A 26,562-nucleotide genomic window follows, 5' to 3' on the forward strand; every position below is an offset into this window, starting at 1 on the left:
GGATTCAGTCTGGACAAGAGGAGGCTCAGAGGTGACCTCACTGCGCTCTACAACTGCGTGAAGGGAGGTTGTGGTGAAGAGGGATTTGGCCTCTTCTCCCAAGCAAGAAGCAGGACCCGAGGAAATGGCCACAAGTTGTACCAGGGAAGATTTAGGTTAGACATAAGGAAAAACGTTTTCTCTCAGAGAGTGGTCAGGCACTGGAATGGTTGCCCAGAGAGGTGGTGGAGTCTCCGTCCCTGGCAGTGTTCGAGAGACGTCTGGATGAGGAGCTGTGAGATGTGGCTTAGTGCTTGTGGTGGCAGTGGTGAAGAGGGCAGCTGGATTAGATGATCTTGTAGCTCCTTTCTAACCTTGTGATTCTATGATTCTATGATTCTTTGCACATACAAGTGCAGCAAGACCACAGAAATGTCTCAGTAAGTCTCATATCCTTCGGGTCTCCACCTTTATCATCCATATCTTGAGCATTTTAAGCCATTGCATCTCGGGCATCTGTTCTCTCTTCTTTTGGCTTTTTTGGCACAGCACTTTTGGCTGTGCTCCCTGTATGCTGAGTAAGGCCAAACCTACAATGTATGAGTGTCAAAGCTTTAACACAGTGGCTGGATGCTCAGAGGTGCTTTTAAAATTAGATGCAGTTTAATGTAGGCAGATCATACGTTTTCTCTTGGGACTGCCATCCACTCCACTGTCCATCTATGAGCTAAATACAGAGCTATAAAAATTTGTAGACCTCATCCTTTTGTTTTCATATAGCTTCTCTTTCAGACTGCCTCTGAAGAATCACTGAAAGACAAGGTGCTCCAGTAGAGCTCTGCAGTAGATATGGCACAGGATGGTGTTTAGAAATGTTTCTGCCAGGCCGAGATTACAAGATTACCTCCTGACCATAAAAAAAAGTATTAAAAACAGGTACTTGTATGACTGTGCACAGGTGCCTGATGGTTGTATGAAGCGCTTCTATATCAAAGACATGCATGGCAATATCTAAGCCAAGAACAGAGAGTTGCTGGGTACCCGTATACAAACAGGAACCTGCTGAGGACACATCCAAAGAGTAAAGATGTGTAACAAGTCTAGACCTCTTTCTCTGCAGGCTGGGCTGCACAAGTTCATGGCTTGCTCTGCCTGTGTCCTTGTCCAAGTCTGTGTCCACACCATGCCAAACCAAGCACCCAAGGATGGCTCACTCCTGCTCCTGGGGAAGACTGTAAGGAGACAGTAAGCCTGCACATAGTGATTTTCCATTCCTATGAGCAAACCTCAATTGCAGAGTTGATCACAGCTGAAGCAAATTTTGTAAGCTCAGATCTTGACATGGTGCCCCTTTCTGTGTCTCTTGGCATCGACAGTGACTCAGCTTTCAGGTAAGGAGATGCTGTTAAGGCCAAGTTGCTTGTTTTTTGTGACTGTAGCATTGAGGATCTGATCACAGTGACAGTTTCCTAGATGCCTTGGTACAGCAATGTTTTGCTTGTTTTGGGCTTAATCCTGTAATTCTTCAGATATTAGGCTGAGTAAGGATTTCCCCAGATGTTATTATTCAGCTGGCAGATAGCATGAGGTTAAAATTAAAGTATTTGACTGTACTGAAGTTCTGGAAAGGGTGTGTGTGGTGCGAGCTCTCCTTCACTGAGAATGAAAGCTATAGCTGGATATTGATTTTACTGCTGTTTTTCCTTAGCTTCTGAGAGTACATTTCTGATTGGGATATGATAACAATATCAACTGAAGAAGGAATTTTCTCTTCTTGGGAAGCTGTTGTGGTCATGTGAATTAGGACTACATAGGAGATAGGCAGTGATCCAACAATTCAAAAGGTTTGATTTGGCCCCCAGAGAAACAGCATCTGCCATTTCTGTTATTTTGACTCTTACCCTTACCTTGATTACCACTTTGTTTTGTTTGTTTTATTATTTTGTTTATTAGTGCAGCAATTTTTTTCTTAACTCTCATCTTTTAACCAACTCAGGAATGCACTATTTTTTGCAGAGACACATCCCAGCTTTCCTCTCTTTTCCCTCCGTCTCTCAGCAGCTTGGTGGTTACATGGGAACTGTAGCAGTGAGACATCATGTTGGTGTTTTGCTTTCACAGCACTTCATCTGTGTGTGAGGAATAGAAATACTTATGGAAAAATATAATGCTATGTAAGAACAGCTCACTTTGGATGGCAGTAAGCTGGCTGACCACAGGTCTGACAGAGGCAGGCCTACCTGTGGTGGGGACACTCGGTGATGCTAATATTGCTTAAATCAGTTCTGACAACAACAACAAAAATTGTCACTTATTTCCTATCTGGTGCCTTGTTATTCTATACGGTATCAGTGATCTCTTGAGGTCCCTTCCAACTGAAGCCATCCTGTGATTCTGTGATGCTTTCCTGTATTTCCCTACAATCTCTGGAAAAGGAGTGCAAGCTGTTCCACAGGTCATATGAACATAATCCACAATTAAGTTCATGAGAGTGCAAACTGCTGAGAGGTGACCTCAGGAGTCCTTAGAGCTTGGGTAATTTGAGAAGAACAAAGTGGATACAGATAAGCAGTGTTACCTTTGCAGAAAGCCATGTCTTAGAGGAAGAAAGCTTTCAAGAGAATACATTAACCTGCATTATGGATTTTGCATTAGGTCATCCAGATTACCAGATGAAGTAGGAATATCAGTAAAGACTGTCTGCTTCCAAACTGGATCCTAAAGAATAATTTGTCAGGGGAACAGCTCTTGGTGTTGCTGCATCATCTGGCTGGATGTAAACACTGCTGGGGCTACACATTTCATAAAAGTGACCACAATATGGGATAATTTGAAATTGCTTCTTATCTTTTGACTAGCAGGTGCAATCAGGTTGCAGAATTTAAGGAAAAGGACAGCTGCAGGTTTCTGAGGTCTGACAGCATCCACAGCCTGGCTGCTATAAACCCCTGCCTCCTGTAGAGTTACTTGGGATCCACGGCAGTGTGAGATCAAAATCTAGAGTCTGGCAGTCCCAGAGGCGCTGTTTTCTCAGCAGCTCATTTCTAAGCAGCCACACTCACTGCAGTGCTGTTGTCAGAGGCAGGCATTGCACAGTGTTTTCTGCTCTGTCTCTCTGGTGGATAGAGACTGCTCCTTACAGATGCAGGTGGAGTTACTGCATACGTCCTGATGAAATGCTGATAACATCCACCAAACACAGCCTGCATCTGGGCAGCCGGAAGGGAGCAGGGCATGAGAGCTCATAGAAAAGCCAGCAGAGATTAATAGCCACCATTTCTGAAGATTACTTTGTGAGCTAATGTACCATTGATACAGGAGCAGCTATGCTCACTGCTTAGGTTAAGTGCAGAAGCTTTTCCAGGATATGGAAGTCACTTCCAAAGAGAAAGGGATGCATTCATTGCTTGTTTCAGATGCCTGCACTGGAGCTTTGCTGCTGCTGAAAGAGCACACCCACGTGTAACCTCACACAAAAGAACTAGGTTTTCTCCAGCCAGGAAGTTGTAAAGAATAAGATTTAATAAAATGGAAGCAATTGTGTTTTCTGAAACAAGCAGTCACCTATACACTTTATTTTACACTTTATTATTTGTACAGGCAGTTATTGCAGCTGGATGTTACGTGCTGACTGTGCTGCCTGGTGCTCCCAGACAGAGTAATTGCTCATACAAATTAGGTCAGAATTGCGTGGGCAATAATGTTCAGTGTTCCAGAGAAACAGCCCTTGCTCCTCTCAGGGAAAGGGTCTGAGTGCTGCAATTTTGGGGAAGGAAAGATGGCTCAGTCCCAGCAATAGCACTATTAGGAGCAGCATGCCTACAGGTTTTGGCCATATTTAGAACGTTGCTTTTCTTAGAGCTGCAGATTGGCAGTGAGGGGCAGCAAAACAGATTTCCAGACAAAGCGAGAAAGGAGATGGTAACATCCTCATTTTACAGATGGCTGCTGAAATACATGCACACTCATCTTAAAGCCCCTTTGCCTAGGAAAGCTGTTGAAAAAGGGACTGTGGTTGACTAATTTATTATGCTATTAATGGATTTGTTGAATGAGGTGAACTGATTTCAGTTCAGCAACACCAGGAATATACCACAGAACTGGGAAATTACCCCTCTTTATTTCTGAGTCTATTTCCTGGTTTGCAAAACCATCTCTATAGCCTGGTTGTTGACCCTTACATCTGCTATATGTCTGTATGAAATCAGTGGGTTCCCCATCAATCCAAGTGGCAACGAGCAAGAGCAGCAAGGTAAGAAGAATTTTGGGTAGCATTTCATTTCTATGAAACCATTAATTCTCATGTATACAGGTGTATGTCCATATAGCTGTGGCAGTGTGCTTTCCACTTGTAGGTTTTGCTCCTCCAGAAGCAGTGAAGGGGAGATTATGCTGGAATGAAGCTTGAAAGAAGAAAAAAGCTAAAGAGCAGTTTTGTGCTTAGTAGTGGTGAATTATGCATAGAGCTGGCCGTCCAAACTGACGCTGCAAAGGGAAATAAATGAAGGTGCTGGAGGGAAAATGTCAGATGACATGTCAGCCAAATGCCTGAGTGTCACAGGTTGCATGGAGGGATCCCAACTCCTAAGTGCTGGGTTGCTGTCTGCCCTTTGTAAGGGACAGTGAGCATGTTGGCCACAAATTCTGGTGCGACATCAGTGATGCTTGTGAGCCTGTGTTAGCTCAATTTGTGACCTTTATTCCAGGGAAACCTTCTCTTTGAAGGGATTAGCAATGAGTAGGGAATAGTCATCTTACAGCTCTCTGGGACCACGGCTATTCAAGGGCAGAGGCACTGATGGGACAACTCCAATACAGCAAGTGGAGCCACAAAGTTTGAATGATTAATTCCTGTGCAACAGAATTGCCAGGTAACAGCCTGAACCAATGGTTGAACACCAGGAGAGAAGGTGTGGCTAACCCAGAGAGCTCAGGTGCAGGCAATGCACCTGGGTGATCAGAAGGGATGGACTCTGGATCCGCTCCTCCTCACTCTCATTTAAGGGTTAGCAGCCAGTGAAAGAGTATCTCTCTGGATAGAGACTGTTTTCCTCTTGAGCTGTCACTGGTCATCAGAATAGGTGAGCTAATTTTTATTCTTTGTCATCGTGTATTGCTCCCAGTGCTTGTATTCTGATAGAAGGTACTGTCCTTGCCTTCTTTTGTCATACGTCAGCCATATCTCTCCAAAGAATCTCCCTTTGTCCTGTTTGAAAGAGCTGCTTTCTGCTTTTCCTGTCCCCCCTGGTTAAAAATCAACCATGAATTTTGCAGCATCTTTCCTCTGTGCTTCATCTGCAGATGAAATCTCTTAGAATCACAGAATGGCTTAGGTTGGAAGGGACCTCAAGCATCCTTCATTTCCAATCCCTATGCTGAGCATAGGGTTGCCAGCTACTAGATTGAACACTAAATGAGATTCCAGAGCTCCATCCAACCTGTCGACCATCCTTCCTGTTTACTGCCCTGCAGCTCCCAGCAGCAGCTAAGAGGAGTGTCTGGGGTGAGCAGAAGCCATCTGACCCATACCTGATGCTACGTGGGGAAGTGATAACTGTGAGTTCAGAAGCCTGGCTTCTGAAGTAGTAATGTGCAGTAATTAGAGCCCTTCTTGAGGAGCAGAATTTTTCCCTGGTGCTTCTCTGGCTGCCAAGACTTAGAAATCTTGCCTCAATCACTATGCAAATGGCTCTGCTGCATATAGCTGAGCTCTCCTGAGTATTCCTGAAGAAAATATTCAATGCACTTGGCTTCAGCTCCTGTTGCTCTGATTTGGAGATTCCAGGAACTGAGATTTTCTGCTCTGAGTCAGGAGTTATTCAGATGCGGGCTTTACTTTGCCCTGTGGGCAAGGGTGAAGTTAAAATCTGCAGTTAACACATCCAAATCAGACCACACAAATATATATATATATATGTGAGTATTAGATATATGTAGAATTCTCTCAATTAGAGCCTCCCATCCACTTCCTGTAAATGCCAAAAAACAGGGTTGACAGCAGGTCTTTGTGGTTGACCCAGGCTGAGTTAGCAGCTTGTCCCTGCCAACGCTGGCTGGAAAAAAGAGAAGTATAGAAAATAGAATCATAAATTATCCCAAGTTGGAAGGGACCTGTAAAGATCATCAAGTCTAACTCCTAGAGTTGAAAACAAGGAAATGTGTAGAAAGCATATTCTTCCTAGAATACCAAGGTTTGTGTTTTCCCAGGATAAATGTATGACTCCCAAGGTAAGCTCTGTGTCTCTGTGAAGCCTCCAGAGCATCTGATGTGTGCTGTGTCCTGTTAGTTAGTTGGAGAGTCCCAGTTTTCAGTGTCTGTTCTCGTGGCTGTTTCTCCCCAGAGAATGGGAGAGATCATTTTTGTTAGCTCTTTGCAGTTGATTCCCACTGAAGTGAAAGGAGACTTGAAAAATAGAATCACTGCAGAAGGATCTGCCATGCTTTGGGTTTGTGGTTTGGTTGTTGTTGTTTTCTTCTTGAACAAGATTTAACTATGATAGTTGGATCCTTTCCAGGAAGGGGAGATACAACATGCTCTCAGCTGTGGAAAATCCTGCAGAAATTCACTTTTACTGACCAGACTGAAAGGTTTCTAAAATGCTTTGTCTAGCATTTTGTCAAGCCAATATAGCAAGGGAGAGGATGTAAATATTTGCTGGAATTGTGTATTGGAGAGCACCCAGGCATCTATGTTTGGTTAATCTGCATTACAAGTGAAGTCAGAGGAATAGCAGATGACTTTGAAAGGCTGTAGTGCTAGACACCTTTCGTAACACACACAAATCTCATCCTGGCTTCATAAGGAAAAAGAAAGCTCTGGGATGATTATTGTTTTCAGATCTTACTCCAGTTGTACTGTCTGGAGCCACCATCAGGATCTTGTGTTGGACCAGATGGACATGTGCAGTAAGATCCTCTCCTAGGAAAGTGTACAGAATGAATTTTGGTCTAAAGAGGATTGTTTAAGTCACCAAACCAGGAAACAGCACCATTTTGTGCTGTCTGAGGTTAGCCCTGGCTTTGATGTTGCTCGTTCTCCTTTTCACTTAGGACACAATAGCTCTGGTGGGAGATGAAGCACAGACAGTCCATGTCAGCAGATGACACCTCCTGCCATGCACAAAAAATGCTGCTTCTGCTGTAAGTTAGAGGAGTGGAAGTACGTAAGGGCTGGAGGACCAAATGGTCTGTTTTAATTATTCATCGTTTGCAGTAGCTATTACTATTTAAGATATGCCCTTCTTGGCCTGAAATATTAGCTGCTGACCCATTTCTTTCCTTGGTTGCTATCACCTGACATCCTGCTGCACTCTCTCTGGAAGCAGGCCAGACCTACAGTCTTGTCCATCAAGTCCCAACCCACTGCCATCCTTGCAGGAACTGCAGTGACCCCTGTAACCATCTGTGCCATCCCTTAGGCTGTTCCTGGCTGTAATTCTACCAAGCTAGCCAATGCTTTGCTCCTTGTGCTGATCCCAAATGGCTGCTGGGCTTCTTTTGATCTGCTCCATTGCTACTCCCCAAGACCAGAACAGCCAGCGTGTGTAACACTTTCAAGGGAAGAGTCCCTGTGGCTCTGCCTGCACACCTACTGTCATCCCCGTTCCTCTTTGAGAAGTGCAGGCCTTCTTTAGTCTGCTTTTTAATAACACAGATGCTTTTAATAGTTTACTGCCTTTGCCCTCAGTTCCCTCTCCTTGTCTGTAGTCTGTTTAACGCTTCCTTCTAAGTGATGGCTTTGTCACTTAATCTCGTTAAAACTTCTCTTCATTGAATTCCATGTGCTGCTTATCAGACTGTAAGCCTAATCTCCCATTTGTAATTAATTTGTTCTGTGCCTCCTACAATTTGGCATTGTTAGATAATGGCATCAGTCTCAAGGTCGTTGACATGCAGCAGGAGGAAAGCACCAGCACTAACTGCCCTAACAGCCTCCGTCCTCCTGCCTCCTTCCTTTGCCATGCTGATTGATTTTATTGACAGCTTTCTCCCTCTACCTCAGCCAGTTTCTGATGTGTTTCAGCTGTCTCCTGTCTGGCTTATGCTGCTCTGTGACTTCATGAATCAATCTCCTGCACTGCCCAGAGGGAAATGCTTTCCTGATATCTTCCAGACTCATCTGCACTACTTTGCCCTCTTGCCTTTCAGTTCATTCCTGTTTGGTCCAGTAATTCAGGTGCACTGCTCTTCCTTTGCAGAGCTACATGTAAAACCGGAAGAGATTCATTTTGTGGACTTATGGTTGGGGATGGGATACAGGAGCCTTTCTCCTTTGGGCTGCTAAGTCAAGTGGACGCTTGGTGTCTTGCCCAGTGTAGAAATCAATCAGTGCTGTAATTTGATGTGTGTATTTAAATATATTAATAAATTCTGGATCCCCAGAATGCTACAGCATGCTACCACCAGCCAGATCCTGGTGGGTGGGATGAAAGCACTGATCAAAGGTGAAAAACAGCCCCTTAGTGCTTCCTGCAGATGGGATGTGGGTGCTTGGTGCCAGCCTGTGTAGAGCAGAGTTGGTGGGGTCCTGCCCTGGCTGGCTCTGCTGGCTTGAAACCTGCTTCTAGCAATAAATTTCACAGCTAGAAAAGGCAAGAATGAGACCTGCAGTGGCACTGCCATTTGCTCATCAGGAATTGCTGATACTGTTATCTGGGGCCTTTGTGGGCTCTTGAAATAGGGTTAGTCTGGGCCAAGGTAAAGCACTTCATTTTCCCTGACAGACTTATCTTCATCTCACATTTCCCTGTTTGGATGTAGAATCCAACAGACTTGAGCTGATTTGGCTTATTCTTTCCAGTCCTGCATGTCCTGGAAGCCATCTACTGAACTTAAGTAACAGATCCACACGAAGCTGTCATTAGGCCACAGGTAGCAGTGTTCAATGCAGCATTGATCACAGTATTCAGGCAGCTACACTGAGCAGTTCCAAACCTATTACTTGGAGTGGGGTGGAGGAAAATTTCAGACACTTAAGACTCAGAATTTGTCATTCACTTGAGTCTGCAACTATATTTTCTAAATTATAGTTCTTGTTTGTTGTGATTTGTTTGTTTGTTTGTTTTTCTTGATATTCAATTAAAAAAGAAAAAAGCCACAACTGGTGAGAATATATCTTGGTAGCAGGTAGGCTGCTGTGAAACAGATTTTGTTTTGTGGGGGGTGATGAATACCAAAAAGACATTTTGCATTTGCACGTGTAATGGCTGCATACATTTGGCCCCACTGCTTTCTGTGGAGTCAGTTGAAGGCAGGTAGCCGGATCTGCAATGCTGTGTGTAAGAGACAGCTCATGGGGAAGGTCCAGCTCCATACTTGAGGATACATGGTTATTACTCCCAGTGAAATGTGCCTGGCTCAGAAGCAAGAAGGCGTGTTTGCAGTGTGCTTGTCAGCTGTTAGGAATTGTGTTTTGTCTGAATGCAGTTATGCCTAGGGATGCTCGCTAGGAGCAGAAGACTTTGTGGCTATAGTCACATACTCAGTGGTCAGTGGTTTCTGCTCAATGACCATGTTGATGAGACTAACAGAGTGACAGCTTCAGGAGACTTAGTCCTGTGATCTGAACCAGGTCTGCATCAGAATGTATAAATGTTCCTTCCTAAACTGTCCTCACTGTGGACTCTCTCTGCAATACGTTCCTCCAAACCATGCTGAAAACATCTTTATAATCCATTTATATAACTCCTTTTGTGCGCTGTGCTGCCGTTCTCTGGGCTCAGACAATCACTACACCGATGTGATCAACAGAAGAACAACAATCATTTTATTCAGCACATACTCCATTCCCTCTGAGAACAAGCTAAAGCCTGGCTTTGTTTGGCTGGAATGTAATTGGACCCCAGACCCCAAAAGCACCATTGTAGCACTAAACACCACCTATCTACTCTCAAAAGTGTTTTTTTTTTAATTTAGATTTTGTTTTATTTTTAATGATCCATTTGTCTCTTCAGACTCAGGAGCACTGCAAATAACAGTGATTTGCAGCCACAGGCTGCCCGCTCCGTCCTCTGCTTCCATGGAAACACGTGTTGGATGAGACAGAATCAGGCTTAAGGCAGATGATTTCCAAGTTGTTTGCTTTTTCTTGCAAGAAGTAATGGATCTCTTGTTTGTATCAAGCTCTAGTCGAGGAAGATCCCATAAGCAGAGGAGGAATTGCCTTTGGAGGGGTAACTTTCAGAGGTGCTAGGCTGGTGTTATTGCCAGGGATAGAAGCATCCTTCCTGTGCACATTGACTTGCCACTTTTCTGCTCTGGTGCTTGAAACAGAGTGAAAACAGTGGGTTTTAAGCAAGTATTCTTATGGCCAAGGCTATAAGATGTAATTCCTTTGCATTACCTTCATTTCCTACCCTCAGGAGGGGGAAGTCATGCTGTTCTCTAGGCTTACACACCTGAAAGGGACCCAAATGACTCGTGATACCTCTGTGCATGTACTGGGTGACCTCTCTCCTCCGTGGGTCACAATGAAAAACAGATTATTTGCAATTTGAGGGCAAAATGAGAGAGGAATGGGGAAAGGGCAGGGGCTTATCTAAGTCTGCATGGCACAGGCAGTGCCGCAAGACAGCTCCCGTCTCAGCTCCAGGAAACCCATCCATCCTTGGCCTCTTCACAAAACCCCACCCTCTGATGTCAAGAGGTAAAAATAAACATCACAGTGTGTTGCCTGCTGGTTCCCCAAGATTCCCACTAATCAGAGCCCTTCATGAATTATTTAGCTTTGGGGAAATGTGACAGAAGGATTCTGGCACTAAAGATGCGCAAAATAATGGCTGCTTTTACTTCCCAGCTAATTGGGAAGCCAAAATATATTGTGTTATGTCGGCATGCATGGCTTGGGATTGGGGTCCCATGGATTCACCGCATCTGGGAAGGCTCAGGGTTGTTCTGCTGTGTGTTGGTATGGCCTGGGGGTGTCACGAGTATTGGTCGTGGGCACATCCATTGTCCCCTCTGTGCCTCCCTGTGAGCAGCCTGTTCATTGTGCCTTGCCGTGCTTTCTGCATGCCCTCCTCCCAAATAAATAGGTCTCAACTGCAGGTTTGCAAGCTGGGGAAAACAAACAGATGCAGAACAGCGTGGCTATATTTATCTGGAAGTCAGAAGCTGCGGTTTGCAGGGATCTTTGATCACTTTGAATGTCAGACTACCTGGAGGGAGAGAAAAAAAGAGGAAAATAAAACAATTGAAAAGCAGGTCTTTTGGAAAAGGAAACAGCTGCTCCTTCCAAAGTGAAGTCTCAGCAGTATCAGATCATATCCACCATGTTTGTGATAGATGAGGTTCATCCAAAATGGAGCACTTGAGTTTGGGATTTGCTTTTCTTTGGTTGTATATACAGAGATTATGGTTTTCTTGAATTTATTATGATTTCAGTCCAAATGTTTTTGTTCAGAATGAAATGTTTGGTCTTTTACAAAGAGGAAGGGGTATTTGATGGTTACTGCCTCAGCTGGAGAGTTTCATCCCAATCTGAACTGCCTTCAAGGTGTGAAAGATGGGGAAGCAACTCAGAAATCCCAGCAGACTTCGTGCAATGCTCACCCAGTCCTATGTTGCTATTTTCTTTTGGAATTCCTCAGTTTCTGCCAAAGCTAAACCTGTTGCAAGGAAACCCATTATTCATGCATAAAGCACAGTACACTGTTCTTCTACCCTGCATTGTTCATGTGCACTTTATGTACAGGTGTATGGTATTCCCTGAAATTGCTGCTACTTCTGCCATATCCACACAATATTCATTATTGAAACAGGGTGGTTGAACATGCTGTGGTACAAGGGAAGCATTTTTCCTTATTACATTTTGTCCATTGAGCTTGCGTGCTGCTTATTAATTGATACAGAAAGCAAAATAATTCCGTTTTGCTCTTAAATATATTCAAATTCAATCTACAGTTCCTATTGCATATTCACACTAGGGTCAGGGAGTTACCTTTCGTTTGCAGAAGCAATGGGGAAAATGTGGCTCAAGATGTTTAACAGTATCAGCAGGCAGATCTCGATTCCTTATGCTTTTAGTTGGGTTTTCTAAATGTGAGATAGTTTTGCTGATCTGTCCTTAATCTTTCAGCCTTGAGAATAGAAAATGAAATTGTGTTTCCTCAGATACTCGACGTCAGCATCCATATCAAGGCTTTCTCATTGTGTGCAGAGAGGGGGTGAGGATACGAGTTATTCAAGTACTCAAAGATGAAGTCTGTTTTTCTGGAAGAAGCCCATTTCCACAAGTTCAAGGGATTTATCTGGGCTCTACATTTCTTCCTTCCCTTTTTCCTCGTTTTGCACTTCTGTATACAAAATACCTGGTTTTAGGGATGACTGATGCGAAGTCTCTCATGAGCTGTGGCTCCAGGGTGTGATTTCTTTTTTTTTTTCCATTGTGCATTTTGCTGATGTGTTGCTAGAACCTTGCTTCACCTTGTTTATGGGATCTGCTGACCCTGTGCACCATGTAGGGGAGGTATGGAGCAGGGCCAGCACCCCAGTACCCAGCCGTGGCTGCTTTCCTCTCTCGCTGCTCTTCCAGATGATTTCCTAAATTGTCCCACAAAGCCATTTTCCCTGTGCTTTTCCCCAGCAAGCACAACTCTGGCCACTTTCTAGACAATGCTTGTGGCACATCATTTCCTGATCTAATTCTTCTGGTTACCCTGGAGGCCTGGAGCAACATCTCAAAATCAGAGAGCTGTTTCACTGGCAAAATATTTCTCTAGCCATTGCTCTGCTTGCTCTCAGCAGAGCCCCACCATGTTCTCTCTTTGTTTCTTTCATCCCACAGCCTTGCACTGACAATTCCTGTCATACCTCTCTATTTTACATCCTCTCTCTTTTACTCTTCCCCCCCTCACCCCCCCAGCACACTACTACTGCACACCTCATTCATCAGCCTTTGGCCCCATGACCCATCTTCACATCCTCTGCAACCTCAGCCAGCTGGTTTTATATTAACAGCTGACCCCTCTGCATCCCTCCAGCCTGATAATGGTTTTGAACAGCAGCATCTGGGTGAGCACCATCCCTCCCTCTCCTCTGCAGGGTGCTACTTGGTACCCAGATGCTCACATCCACAGAGTGGGCAGCAGTAGGGCTGGGGGAAGGCTGCAGTGGTGAGCATGCATCAGTGGCATATCAGTGGTCTGCTGCTGTTTCCCAGGGAAAGCTGGGGTTGCCATGACAATTGCATGTTGGTTGAGCTGGTGCTTGCATGGTCACAGCATCTGCACACCTCTGTCTCTAATGCATGGATGATTCTGTTTCCCAAAGAAAATGGCTTTTTTGTGGGAACAGGCTAGCTTTTGTTTTGTGCCACTCTGCACCTTTGCCCACTGACCAGGGTCAGGTTTGTAGGAGGGATATTGGCTACAGGAGCCAACATAAATTCTACAAACCCATTCACCAGCGCTCCTGGGTGCCTGCAAGGATGCCAGCCTGATTTAGAGGTTGTCTCTGACATCAGGTTGTTGGTTTACTTTGCAGTTGTTTGCACAATTTGTAGTTGTGTTTGCACTTGGATAGAGCATACCAAGCCCTGATTCCCCAGGGGAGAGCCAATGGGATGAACTCTGCCATGGACACTCCTCTATCACCAGCTCTGGCTCTGCAGGGAGAATGGCCATGCCATACAGCCCTGAGCCTGAAACAGCACTATTTCACCTGCAAATCATGATGGAGAGACCACTGGGACAGGGCAGAGGTTGAGCCTAAGGGAAGGGAATTGCGTCCCCTGTGTAAGAACACATAACTTGAAATTTGGAGACAGTTGAGCTTTGGAACTACCAATGGAGCTCTTGGAATGCCACCCAGAGGGTGAATGATCTGCAGCTCAGTCAGACCTTGCTTCAAGACTTTGTTACAAGTATGTTGTCCCCTTGTCTCCTGAGGCTGAAGGCTCCTCTGTCCCCCTCACCTCTACCCAGCACCAGGCAGGAATTCACCATTTCCACAAGCAATGCAATCTGAACACATATTCGCAACCATGCTTGACCTCCGTTGGTCCAAAAGATAGCAGTAACACTTGTCTGCAACTTGTTTACAAAAATGCATGCGGTTCCTCTGCTGGAGAACAGATGTTGTGCCAGGTGTTGCAGAAAGAAGGCTTTAAAAGCAGACGCTGCCCCAAATTTAAATGAACCCAGAGACCCAAGAGAGAGGATTCCTAAGGTTACACAGGAAGCCTGTGGCAGACACCAGGGCTGAACACAGATCTCCTGAGGCCCAGCCAATGCTGTGGTCTCAGGACTGTCTTCTCTTTTGTCTTCCAGTCCATTAAGACAACCAGTTAATGAAATGGAATTAATAACGCCAGCTGCAGCACCAGCACTGCTGTAAGGGAGACAAATTTAGAAGCACGGGCTTACAAGCAGCAGGCTTGGGAGCAGGGGTAGCCTGTGAGTGGTGGACGAAGCTGCTCCAATGGGGGAATGCAGGTCAGATATAGTTTTAGGGGCTCATCAGCTTCATAAACAAATCTTGAAGGAGAAGTGAAGGCGTACAACTGCCTCCCCAAAGGAGAGAAATGCCTAATTGTAAGGTTTCAAGCACTTGAAAAATGTAGCCCCTCTGGAAAGAAAAAAAGACTTTTCTAGGTCAGTGGAAGGAATAGAGCCTTCATTCTTACGGTACTTGTGGTTCAAAAAACATTTTTAAATAACCAAGAGAAATTATCTACTTTTGATGAGCCAGGAGTAAATCACAACTGATTCATAATTATCAGTCGTGCTGTCTCCCACATCAGTCAGCAAGTTCCTGCAGAGCATCCCTGGGATGGTCAGTGAATGGGATCTACTCACTGAGGGACTGCACATCAGCAGTTCAAATTCCAAAATGGAAAACTGCTTCGAGGAATCCTAGAATCCTTAAGGTTGGAAAGACCTCTAAGATCATCTAGTCCAAACTTAACCTATCAACACCGTGCCCACAAAAGCATGTTCCTTTTCTTCAGAGTTGACCCAAATTGAAGGGTTTCCCTGCAAATGCCTCTTTCACTAGGATTAAAGGAAGGCAACAAGTGCAAAGCGGATTCCACCTGATTCTTTCATCCACTCATTTGACTCATGTCACATGCCTATTGCCAAAGACCTTACAAAAAGCTCAGATTTGGAGTTTAAAAAATGGGTATGAAAAACAGCTGTGCTGAGCAGAGAGTGAAACAGAAGTTAGAATATTATGTGACATGCTGGGACACAGCACTTGTTTTGTTACGAGTATTCAGCTCCAGATGGACGTTGTGCCGGTTGGAGACCATGTTGCCTTTTTTACCAGCATACTGATTTCTTTCATGGTATGAGGAGCTGAGAAAAAAAGGCAATTCATTGCTGCATTACATGCCCTAAGAGAAAACATCAAGGCCTTGGGCATGAGAAGGACAGAGCTGTCCAAGGCATCTGGACTGTGAGTAGCAATGGACCTGCGATAGCCATCAGCATCTCAGTGATCCTTATGGGTCCTTTCCAACTCAGGATATATCTCTCAGCTCCTGCCCTTTTCATTTGAGCTGCCCCTGAGCCATTCTGCAGCCTGGAAATGTGTTGAGCAAGAATGAGTGCAAGACAGCAGAGCCAGGATCTGGCCCATCCTGTGCTATTGACAGACTCATCACTAAAATGTAATTGCTGGCTGCCCTTGGCTTGGAGTACTCAGGCAAAAATTCCCCATTGCTCTTGAGAGCTTCAAGACATATTAATGCGACTTTTAAAATAGCATCCCCTCTATTTTTGTTGCTAATGCTAAGAACAAATGAGCTAAGGAAAAAAACCCGACAGGCAGTGATCTCCCTTAATGCTATTGTTCCCCTAAGTGCCAAGTGTTGGGACTCACAGCACCAGGCTGCAGATCTGGCTGCCCTCAATGTGTCCTGAGCTGCATTGATGTGGAGTGATGCAGAGCTCTGTTCTGCAAAACAGAATCAGTCCGAAGCGTCTTCAAAGTCGCTGCACTTAGAGCAGAACTGGTGATAATTTTAGCTCTATCTTTGAATGTGTCATCGTGAACTATTCTTTGAAACCAGTGCTGGTTTCCACCCCTGTCCTCCAGCAGGGTGCTTAGGGACAGCCCTGCAGTTCGGGGTTGTGCCTGATCCTTCCCATGGAAGAACACTGTGGGTGCTTCTGAGCTGTGATGGACTGCTGCACTGATTCACAGAATCACAGAATCACTGAGGTTGGAAAAGACCTACAAGATCATCCAGTCCAACCATCCACCAATCACCAATAGTACTCACTAAACCATATCCCTCAACACAACGTCCAAAATTCAACTCCATTTACCAAAAACTCCTTAAATGTTGCTAACTCTGACCTCACCAGAGGTGATGCAGGCAGGCTGGGTCCTGGTGGAAGTTGGGGGAGAGCAGGGTTGGAGAACAGTTCTGGTGTAAGGCTGGTTGCATCAATGCTGGGTAAGAATGGATGGCAAGCAGCAGTTGCCTACTCATGGATTACTTGAGGATTCCCTCAAGTAGGTTAGGAGGAGCTGGAACAAACAGGTAACTTTATTCTGCTGAGTTCTGCTCTACGCGTCCTACATGGATCATCATCTCCAGCAGAGCTAAATAATAGGCAAATACTGTGAGCCCACTTGGCTTGTGGCTGTACCAATTTCAGGTGACCTCATTGAAACATCTGAAGGTCTATAAAGACCTCAGCAATACCCTGCAGTTAGAGCTTTGCTGTGAACAGTGTTCTGAAGGAAGGAAATTCCATGTACTGCTTTTAATCCTGCTTCAATTCATGACTGGAGAAAAACTCTTCCATCCCGGTAAAGTGCTGCAGTTTGTGCCATGAGCTCTGATCTGTGCACCTCTCACTTGTTGTAGATCCAGGCAGGGCCATGTTATTTGTGCCTTCCACTTTTCTCTGCTCCACAAACATTCAGTCAGTGGCTCTGGTTTCATTCTGCTGCAAGAAAATAGTCCTCACTCTCAGGCTGTTGGTGGCCAGCTGCTTCGTCCTAATGCTGGCTCACATTCTTGGATGCATAATTTAAATTCTCATTGTAGAAATGCTTTTTTTATCAATTGCTATTTTAGCCACTGCAGTTTTGTTAAGCTTGATGTGCAAGTCTGCGTTGACACATGCACACTGTAACAGTGGTGCCCATGGCGTGGGGCAATCCAGCTAGATACAACAGCTCTGAAACTGAGGATATGGTTTATTTTGGTGGCTTGGGCAAGGAGCTGGGGACCTGAATTTTGGGGTGAGGAAAATCTCTGCCAGTGAAGGAGAGATCATTGTGAGACCGGAGTGTTAAGTGTACGTGGACCTCTCTTCTGTCTGAAGGAAACTATTATTATAGCTAATGGAGAGCTGTGGGGTGCAGTGAGATTTTGTGTCTTCTCTCTGCTGTGTTGCTGATGGATCATGTGCAATAGCCCTCAGTTTCAGTGATGTGCTGTTTGAGGTCTCTTTGTCTTTTTTCAGGGACTGCAGGATTTGGGAATTTCTTATGTCTGATCTTTTCTATAAACTGCTTGTAAATAGCTCATGTAACATGTTGGTGCAGAGCTGCATTCAGTGTGCAGAGCTAAAAGCAACAAGAGAGGTATTTTCTGCTTTTGCAAAGGGTCTGAATCAACCAGACAATAGTTAGAAGCCATCCCTTGCCAAGTTGCTCCTTCTTTCCTAAGGCAGGAAGTGTGCAAAATCAAGGCTTGTACATTATTGAACATTACTGTATGCAATGACAATTGAAGCCAGTTCTGCACCAATTAGTTAATTATTTCTCTGTTAGAGGACTGCAAATGCTGGATTTAAGCCGAGAGCAAGTCTCTCTGTGGATTTCAGAGATGATTTAGAAGCACAAACAATAGCTGCTGGCCCTGTAACCCCAGCAGAGCTTCCTAGATAAAGGTTGAGATCTGACTGTGGTGCGCCGCTCTGTAAATTCTGGCTTTCTTCTGTGAGATGAGTTACCTGAGGGAGGGCTGAGTGACCTACTACTGCCAGCTGGGGAGATCTGTTAACTCAGCCGTTAAAGGCTTGAGGTTTTGGAGCCAAAAAAGCAGAGAGGTTCAAACTCATCTCCCTGTGCTGATGTGTGTGTGACCTGCTGTCTCTGTGCTTCTGTCTGTTTTCATGGTAAAAAAAAAAAAAAAAAAAAGAGCACTCAATATAAAATTGCTAAAGGAAAAATATTTAATAAGCAATCCTGATCTGAAAGGTTAAATACAGCTGAGAGGTCCCCATCTGGGTTCAGCTGATGTGCTGTACTGTGGGTCACTCTTCAGTCAGACGGGGTGCATTTGGGGCAAGGTTTTTATGAGCAATAAAACCTGAAACAGACTGGGTGAAGGTAAGGCACTTCATTTAGTATTTTCCGTGTACCATGAGGCCATGGCTTGCTATGACATCACTGCAGTTGGGAAACTGAAGCAGGGGCAGCTTGGTCTCTGAGGCAGGAATGTTGGGGCTGGTGTTACAGTCCAGCCATTGGTGCACTGAGTTACTGCTGGGAGCTTTTTCACAAATTATCTCATAAAGTTGCTGTCCTGCATGGTGTGTGCAGCATTTTGGGCAGTGAAGGGAGGTAGTGCTTGGACCTGCACACCCCAGCAAGGGAGCAGCAGGGGTTGGTGGGAGGGGTGTGGGTGCTCTGCTGTTTTCTGCTGTTTCTAGAATAGTTTTGATGGGGGGTTGGGGGCAGAGGATTGCTTTGATGGGACCAGATCCTGCCCTTGGTTTTCCCCTGCCTGCTCTAAGACCTCACCCAGCCAGGCACAGGAAAGGGAGGCATCAGCACCTGGGGGTGGATGGGGAAGTTTGGCTTTCCCGCCAAAAAACCCCAATAAAACACCCAAATTCATTACTCTCAAGAAATTTCTGGAACACGAATAGTCACAACCGTGCAGCCACATAGAAAAACAGTGCTCCCCGCCTCCAACCGCCCCAAATTTGTTTTTTATTTCATTTGCCATCAGGTTGCTTTAACCATTTCAGCAGCTCGGAGCCGCCGAGCGCAAAAGCTTTTGATTTGAAAGGGGACCGCATCCCCTTTTGAAAGGAGCCTGCTCCCTAGGGCAACCACATCACACTGCTGATTTGCTGCAGTGGAGACTGCAGCGCATACAATATGCCCTCCCCCCTCCGCCCGTGCTGCTTACAGCATCAGTCCGGAGCTGAGCGGGGAGACGGGCGCGATACCCCATAAACCACCCATGCTTGGGAATGCCTGAGTGCTAACGCAGCGCCTCCGACCGCAGCACCGGCCACCCCTCTGCACGCCGAGATGCAAGCCAGTGCCGACTCCACCAAGATGGACTGTCTTTGGAGCAACTGGAAATGTCAGGGTATTATGTCTGTTCGAGTGTTGCATGCTAGAAGGACTGCATGGTAAAGGCAGGATCCGTCCATTTTCGTATTGTTCACCTGCGGGCCTTTGCATGCTTTTTTATCTCCCTTCGTGCAAAGCTTTTATTTGGGGGTTACGTTAAGAAAGGGAGGAAGAACCTTTCATTGTGCTGTTTGAATGCATTTCTCCCACCTCCAGCTGCCTCGCCCTGCGAGCACCCGGGATGCAGCACCTTCATCCCACCTCCAGCCCATTCCCAAACATCCCTTAGCAGATCACCCTCATCTCAGCATGATTTTTTCCCTCTGGGGCTGTAGAAGAGCCGGGCGATGGGGAATCCGTGCTAACCAGGGAAAGAGGGGCTGGAGGTGGTGGTGATGTGTGCTGGGTGCATCCTGCCCTGGGCACACCCATGGCCAGGGCTGAGCTGAGCGTCGGCACAAAGAAAACGCAGCTCCGGTGACAGTTCTTTGCTGTAGAGTTGCTGTTTTTGTGTGCTTTATTGCATTTCTCTGCAATCCACCGAGCCATTTGGGTGAAAATATTGAGGGGTATATGTAGGGGGACAATAGCATCTCCGTTTTGGGCTTATTTTCAGTGATATGGAGCGGGTTGGTGCCTGCGCTGGGTGGGGCTGGCACCTTCTGGGGCGCCTCGGCCGGCTCTGCAGCCATTTTTAGTTGGTTTCACCCTTCCCAGCCAGCATCCAGCCTTTGTTTTGCTAAAGGCAAAGCCTCTGTGAGGCTGTGAGCTGGGCAGATCGGGAGAAAAACGTGTGGCAGTCCTGCGGGCAGGCAGGACACATTCAGTTTGAATGTGGTTTTTAATTTTTAGGTGCGTGTTTACATTGAATAGAGCGTACATGGTGCTCACAGCGGGGTCCTGGGAGAGAGATTAGAGCATCATCTTGTTAAAGGGACCGGGATGCTGGCAGACAGATCTGTAAAGGGAGCTGCATGTAACAGGAGACCATCCTGAAATGCTTTTGGGGAGGGCAAGAGGAGGCAGACAGACATACAGACACTGGTTTTCAGGGGCATTTCTGCAATCTTAATCCGGCACCTGATTGCATCCGTGGTCTGAGGGTTTTTTGCATCAGGAATCTGGGAAGTAAACAGATGCACCTGTTCAGTGCCAGCCTGCAGCAACTAGGGCTTTCCATTCCTTAACACAGGGTTTTCTATAGGATTTTCTGATTCCTTCGGCTCTTAAGGGAGAGCCTCACCTAAACCTGAATCTCTTCATATAAGATTTAACTGTGAGCATCCTTGCGAGGTAGGGCTGGGGTTTTTGTTTGCTTCATTTCCTAAAAGGTGAAGGATTCTGCTGATATTCCTAAACACACTGATCTGCTGAGTCAGGTTGTTGAACCACCTGTATTTAGAGGCAGCTGAATTTTTAACCCTTTTTTAGCAGGAAAAAATATATATATATTTGTTCATAAAGTTGAAAAAGGGGTGACAACAAAAGGCACGCTGCTGTTGTTTAATCAATAATTAATCATCAGTAACAACTGCAGGCTTTCTCTGTTTCTGTGCTTTCCTTTTTGAAATCAAGGGGCAGAAAATTCAATGGCACAACATGATCCATGCTGGTCTGAAACAAAAAGGATCGGAACAAAATTGACGCAGCTGAAATAAATCACTTGCCTCGGTGCCACATCATCTGCATATCTTTCTTGTTCTTGGTTGGTGCTCTCTGCTTTAGAAATGATCCTGCAGAAAACATGAAGTACAGAGCATTATTTCTGCCAGCAAAATTCTTTGATAGCTCCCAGATAAAGGGAATCTAAAATTCAGAGGAATAAAGACTGAAGACTGATTCTTCTGGTATCTATTATTCATGTACTCTCCATCTCAACCCAGAATATCAGTTTCATGAAGATCTGGGATTGTATAATTTTGCCAAGTTTATTCTCCATAGAATTATGATTCCTCCTGAAAACTCTGGAATATGGCTGTGAATGTAACAGATGCAGTCACAGATTTCAGTAAATTCTGAGCATATTTCTACTAAAATTATGGAAATAAAATGCTGAGGTTAACCTAAGTTTTAATCAATAAAGAGTCAAGCAGCTATCTCATTGGTTTACCCTTTGGTGTAAAATTGGTGTAAGATTTCAAAGGGGTCTGGAGGAGCTGCAGGGATGCTTGGTGAAGCTTGGCTTTGCCCCAGTGAATCTACGTACTGTTACTTTCCTTTGGAGGACTGCTGCTAAACACATTTAGTAATATTGCAATGAGTTTTACCAACCCATCCTGCAGGTAAAGTATGTTTGTGTCAATGGTAGATCCTGATACAGCCTTCGAGGAGAGCAAGAGAGCGCATCAACCCTGCCAGGCACGTGCTTCCTGTGAAATACTGTCGTGGGTAGGTGGTGTCGTGGGTGGGTGTGTGCAGAAAGATCTCCAGCTGGGCATGCTGGTGGCTGGTGTTTGTGCTGGGGACTCATCCCCACACTTCTCCTCACATGTTCCTCTGGGTTAGGAAGGTCTTGGCAGCTCAGCCTGTTGGGCTCCTTGGTGGTAGCACACTGCTTCCCATGCCTCTGTTTCTTCTGCGTGCCAGCTCTCAGCTGGCCATAAGAGACATGCCTGTTCATTATAAACCAGTGTGGACGAGGACTGCAGATTTCATCAAATCTGTCCAGCTGCCATAATTCCACTGGAACTGGAGTTATTGAAGAGTGGTTTCTTGACAGCTGTTCCAAGAGAACCAGCTCCCCTTCTTGCCTCATACATTAGCTGGTTTAGAAAGGATGCTGAGAAGCTGCACCAGCCATTCGTGCCAACATTCCCCACTTTAAGAGGGATAAAGAAGTTCAATGACAGTTTAAGGATGCGTGCTATTCACATATAATCTTATTGACAGTTCTGAAGTCTGTCTTGTTACCCCTATCACCATGAAAGCTCATTTCAGCCTATCAGTACATTCAGTGTGTTCCTGAAAATATGTGTGTGGACCAGCTGGAATCACCTTGCTTGGCTCAAATGAGCTCTCCACCAGATCTGTCCCAGATGTTGGTTTTTACATTGGACTTTGGTAGAGCTAAAATCTTGGAACAAACTCATCATCTAATGTAACCTCTTTAGCAAATATCTTCAAGAAAATAGTTTCTAACTGATGGAGAATTGACATCCTGATTTTGCAGCTGATTTCCTGTGAAATTTGAATAATCAATTTTTTGTTTGTCAAGATGTTTTTCCACTTCCAGATTTGCTTTTATTTTTTGTTGCCACTACATAAATCCGATCAATCCTTCTTCAGGCACATCCCTTGTTGATGGCAACAGGACTGCAAGATCAAGAGTTTAAAATCAGAGGACAAGCTGTCTTAGGCATGAGCTTCATACTGTTCAGTGGCCAGCTTTCCCAACAAACACAGTGATCTAGATGGTATCAAAAGGGAGATTTCAGTAGTTCTACCAAAACGAGGTGTAAAAGAGCATGTTTCATATCTGAATGTAAATCTCTTTTTTTTTTTTTTTTTTTTTTTTTTTTTTTTTTTACTTTTAAGAACAGATAAGCAATATTTTTTTATTGCCAGAACAAAGAAAATATTCCCCCACATTAAGATTAAGGTATTTCTTATTATGGAGTAATTTAATCTCCAGCAAGAGGGTGATGATGTGGCAATAGCTGAAGGCAACACGGGAGGACTTTCATCAGGTCGCTGGGAAGATTAACTGAGTTTGATGGGGCTGTTTTGGTATCAAAGGGGTAACCTCTCCATGTCATATTCTCATAACTAAAATAGATCTGGGACTTAATTTTGAAAATCTGCAGATTTTCAGATGTTTGGATAGAGTTAGGAAGGGTCTGGGTCTGTTAGTTTGGTCCAGGAGCATCTCAGAACAATCTATGGATTTCCAAAGCATCTTGTGCATTCAGGGACTGCACTCAGGGACTCTGCTTGGTCCATTTGTTCTCTGCTCTCTTAAAATAAAAACAACACCACCTTCATAGAAGCTGATAAAGGCAGAGTGATGTGGTCTGACGGGCAGGGGATGTGTGGAAGGATGCTTTTTTCTACCTTTAGATCAAATATTGGTCTCAGCTCTCTCCTGTAAAAATAATAACAACAAAAACAGGAGGCTGAAGGGCTGATTTCTTTATTGTCAACCCTGTTGTGCTTCTGCCTACCCAGACCCAGAGATGAAGAAGAAGGAGAAATGCCTCGTAGAACAACACAAATGCTCTGCCTTGGCTCTGCTGTTGATCACAGCAGTCTTCTGAAGACACCAGACTGCTCATTAAATGTTGTATCCATCTGCATTCTGTTTTAATCAGATCTGTTGTGGGAAGGGGAGCAAAGGCTATGGATCCTCCCCTGGAGAGAGGAAGGAAATCATGTCCCCACACCCTGTGGTTAAAACTGAGAAGTGGCATTTCTTTGAGCACAAGCAGTATTTACTTCTTTTGGAGGACTCATCTCTAGTAGTCATGTTTGTTGACAGATATTGTTGCAGCAATGCTATAAACAAGACTTCCCTTCTTAAATTGGATTTCCTAAGCCTTTCACTGCCAGTGGGTCTGGGAAATGTATTATGAAGTCTATTATATTGCACTGTATACAGAATAAAAGACTTTTTCTCAGTTCTCATTAATAATAATATTACACATGGAATGAAGCTGTACAACCCATTGATTTTACCTCCTAAAGAGCCCCAATGGGACCTCCACTGTTGGGAGGGCTGCTTGATCACATCCACGGGTTTATTAGTATGCTGAAAACATATAACCTTTATCTGATCCTCAAGGTCCATGGCTCTCATCTGAAGGCTGCACACAAGGTTTTTGTGCATGCTTTTTGTGCTTGATGGATGCTCATTTTTCATATAGTTGTTGCAGTAGAGTAATAACGTGCAATATCAGGAGAGAACAGAGATCTTCAGAGAAAGGCAGGGAGAACCGGTGGAAGATGTGAACTGATCAGTGTACACAGCTGATCTTCATTAATTTTAATCTTAAATTGCTTGCTTTGAGGCACGGAATGGTAAGGTCCCATTTTTAAGTCATGCAGAAATCTGACGTCAGGAACACATCTCAGCCACAGGTTGGTCAGAATCCCCCATTCTTTCTCTGGAATCTTCTCCCAGGAGCTTTGGGCTGCAGCTGCCCCATATCACAATGTTTCCGGCAATGACAGAAACCACCAGAGCTCAGTTCTCATGGTTTCCACCTGGACTTGAGGAAAAGAGAATCAGGAGCATCATTTCTTGGTCCACCTCAGCCATCTTGAGCTTTCCACCCTCTTGTACTGCTCTTCCCAGCCCTGGGTCTTTCTTCTGGCTTTTGTGATGCCAAATATCCAGGAGCAGAAACATTTTCTGCTGAAAGTCATGGTGTGAGCTGAGTGAGCTTTCAGGCACTGTGCTTAGGAGCCATTTCTTGCTGTCACAAGTGTTGCTGTTATTCATATTTGGGAGGTTACTTTTAACTTACCTTGTAAGCACTGGTATTTCCTGGCTGTTGATATTGACACATGATTGCTTAAATCAGAAAATATACCTTTGTACATCATTAGTCTGGCAGATGGCCCCAAACAAAGAACTTGCATTCATTTAATAAGATGAAATTATACTATGAATGGCAAAGCTGAGGCACTGCTTGGCACCACTGAAAGCTTTCTCTTTCCAATTCATGCTACTTGAGTAAAATTTTACAAGTTCTGTTGAGAGTTAAAAAATACAGAAGGCAACTCTTTCAGATAAATAGCTCATCAAATGTGTTTCCGCAGAAGAAACTCTTCAAAGACAGTAGCAGTGACCTGCAGCAGTCTGCAGCACTGCTTTCTTAGAGATTGCTGGCGAGTCCCCCGTAATAAACACAAAGTCTTTGGAGACTGAGAGTGTTCTGGCAAAACCCAGAGCCCTTTTATAACTTCACAACTGAGCCAGAGCTCTGCTGCGTCGTACTGGAAAGAGCACAGAGTGACTGAGGGAGGGACTCTGCTTGCTCCTTCCAGGAGGCTGAAGGGAGATCATGAAAAGCTGCAGCTGAACTGCTGCTGCATGTTAATGGGCATGGTCAGGACTTAGAGTTGGGGTTTTCAAAACAGAAGGCTTTGAATGAAACTGAGGCTGATTTCGGTGCCTATTCTCCAGGACTGTGTTTGCTAATTCTTGCTGAAAAACATCAAAGCTCTGAAGTTGTCATTTCAGCACGCACAAATACATGTTCCTTAGCCAGACAGACTGACCTGCTGTCCGGCTGCATGCACATCACATAGCGACGGGCTCACGTGGCACCAGCCTCCTGCTTCATGCATATTCAGTATGCATTGCTCAGAATCATGCCATTGTCGTGGGTCTGGGCAGTATCACATGTGCCCACACAGCCTACAACAAGCCCAGGTCTTGCAGGACCCTTGCCTGCACCGGGATCCTATGGTATGATTTTGCACTAAGAATTGACCAAAGCATCTAATGGTGATGTCAGGTGTACAGCTTTAGCTCAGCTTGTGCTCACTGTGTTCCTGTGCACTGGGGATGCTTGTCTGAGCCTGGCGTGTGCAAGGATCAACAGGCAGGGCAGTAAAGTCATGGGGCCAGCAGGTGCTGGAATGAGCCATGAGGTTCACCTCCCTACACCACTGCCTGCTCCCTTGGAGGCAGGAGTGATGGCTGCTGGACATGGGCATCATGCAAGGACCTCCACCCTGCTGAGATTTTCCACCTCTCAGCTGCACATGGGAGTATATTTGTGTCAAGTCTAAAAGACACAGGATCCCTCCCTCCCAGGTCTCATTTGGCTGGTGAAAGAGGCCAGTTGCCTCTCATCTCCTTTCTCACGCATGCACACAGCCCCAAAACTGTGTCATTTGGCCTCTCTCCATCTCGTGGCTGTGGCAAGGCTTTCCTTACCTGATACACCTTAGTAAACCTCATAGCCATCTCAGTAAGGGGCAGCTTGCAGGATATGCACACAAAAACAAATCTCTCTTCAACCACTCAGCATCTTCCTAGTTGAGAGGAATCAGAAAATGCAGTTTGGCAAATCAATATCTATGCAGCCACCTTCAGTCCTTCAGTCTTGCAGGAATTGAGGCAGAATATCATAGGAAGAAAGAACTGCTGCTTTTGAGTCTTATCAGCAATCAGTATTGACCCAGGGAGCTCCACAGAAATGGGCTGCTGTGGTTTTTGCTCAGCTCTGTTTGCCTATCTACTGCCTACTTGCTAGGTAACATTTTTCACTGGTACTTGGCCTTTTTGTTCCGTGTGCAGGTGATAATCCACATACAGCACCCTTAGCCAGCTTACCTGTCCGTTCAATATCAAGATATTTTGTA

At 45.1% G+C, this 26,562-nt stretch overlaps 1 protein-coding gene across 2 annotated transcripts in view; it reads left to right on the top strand.

Moving 5' to 3' along the window:
- The window catches only part of RTN1 (reticulon 1), a 95,086-nt gene that overhangs the window by 62,341 nt on the left and 6,183 nt on the right, over window positions 1-26,562 (top strand). Inside the window, exon 1 of one of the 2 annotated variants that reach the window (XM_042814157.1) lies at window positions 19,090-19,267. The exons of the other annotated variant lie outside the window; for it this stretch is intronic. Within the exon in view, the coding sequence (XP_042670091.1) occupies window positions 19,207-19,267 (61 nt within the window). The 5' untranslated portion in view covers window positions 19,090-19,206. Of the gene's footprint in view, window positions 1-19,089; window positions 19,268-26,562 lie in introns of those variants that run through there. 2 annotated transcript variants of the gene reach the window in all.

This window comes from Centrocercus urophasianus, unplaced genomic scaffold, assembly GCF_019232065.1.
Source record: "Centrocercus urophasianus isolate 14NV4802_14NV808 unplaced genomic scaffold, USGS_Curo_1.0 seq_14, whole genome shotgun sequence".
NCBI classification, from domain to species: Eukaryota; Metazoa; Chordata; class Aves; order Galliformes; family Phasianidae; genus Centrocercus; species Centrocercus urophasianus.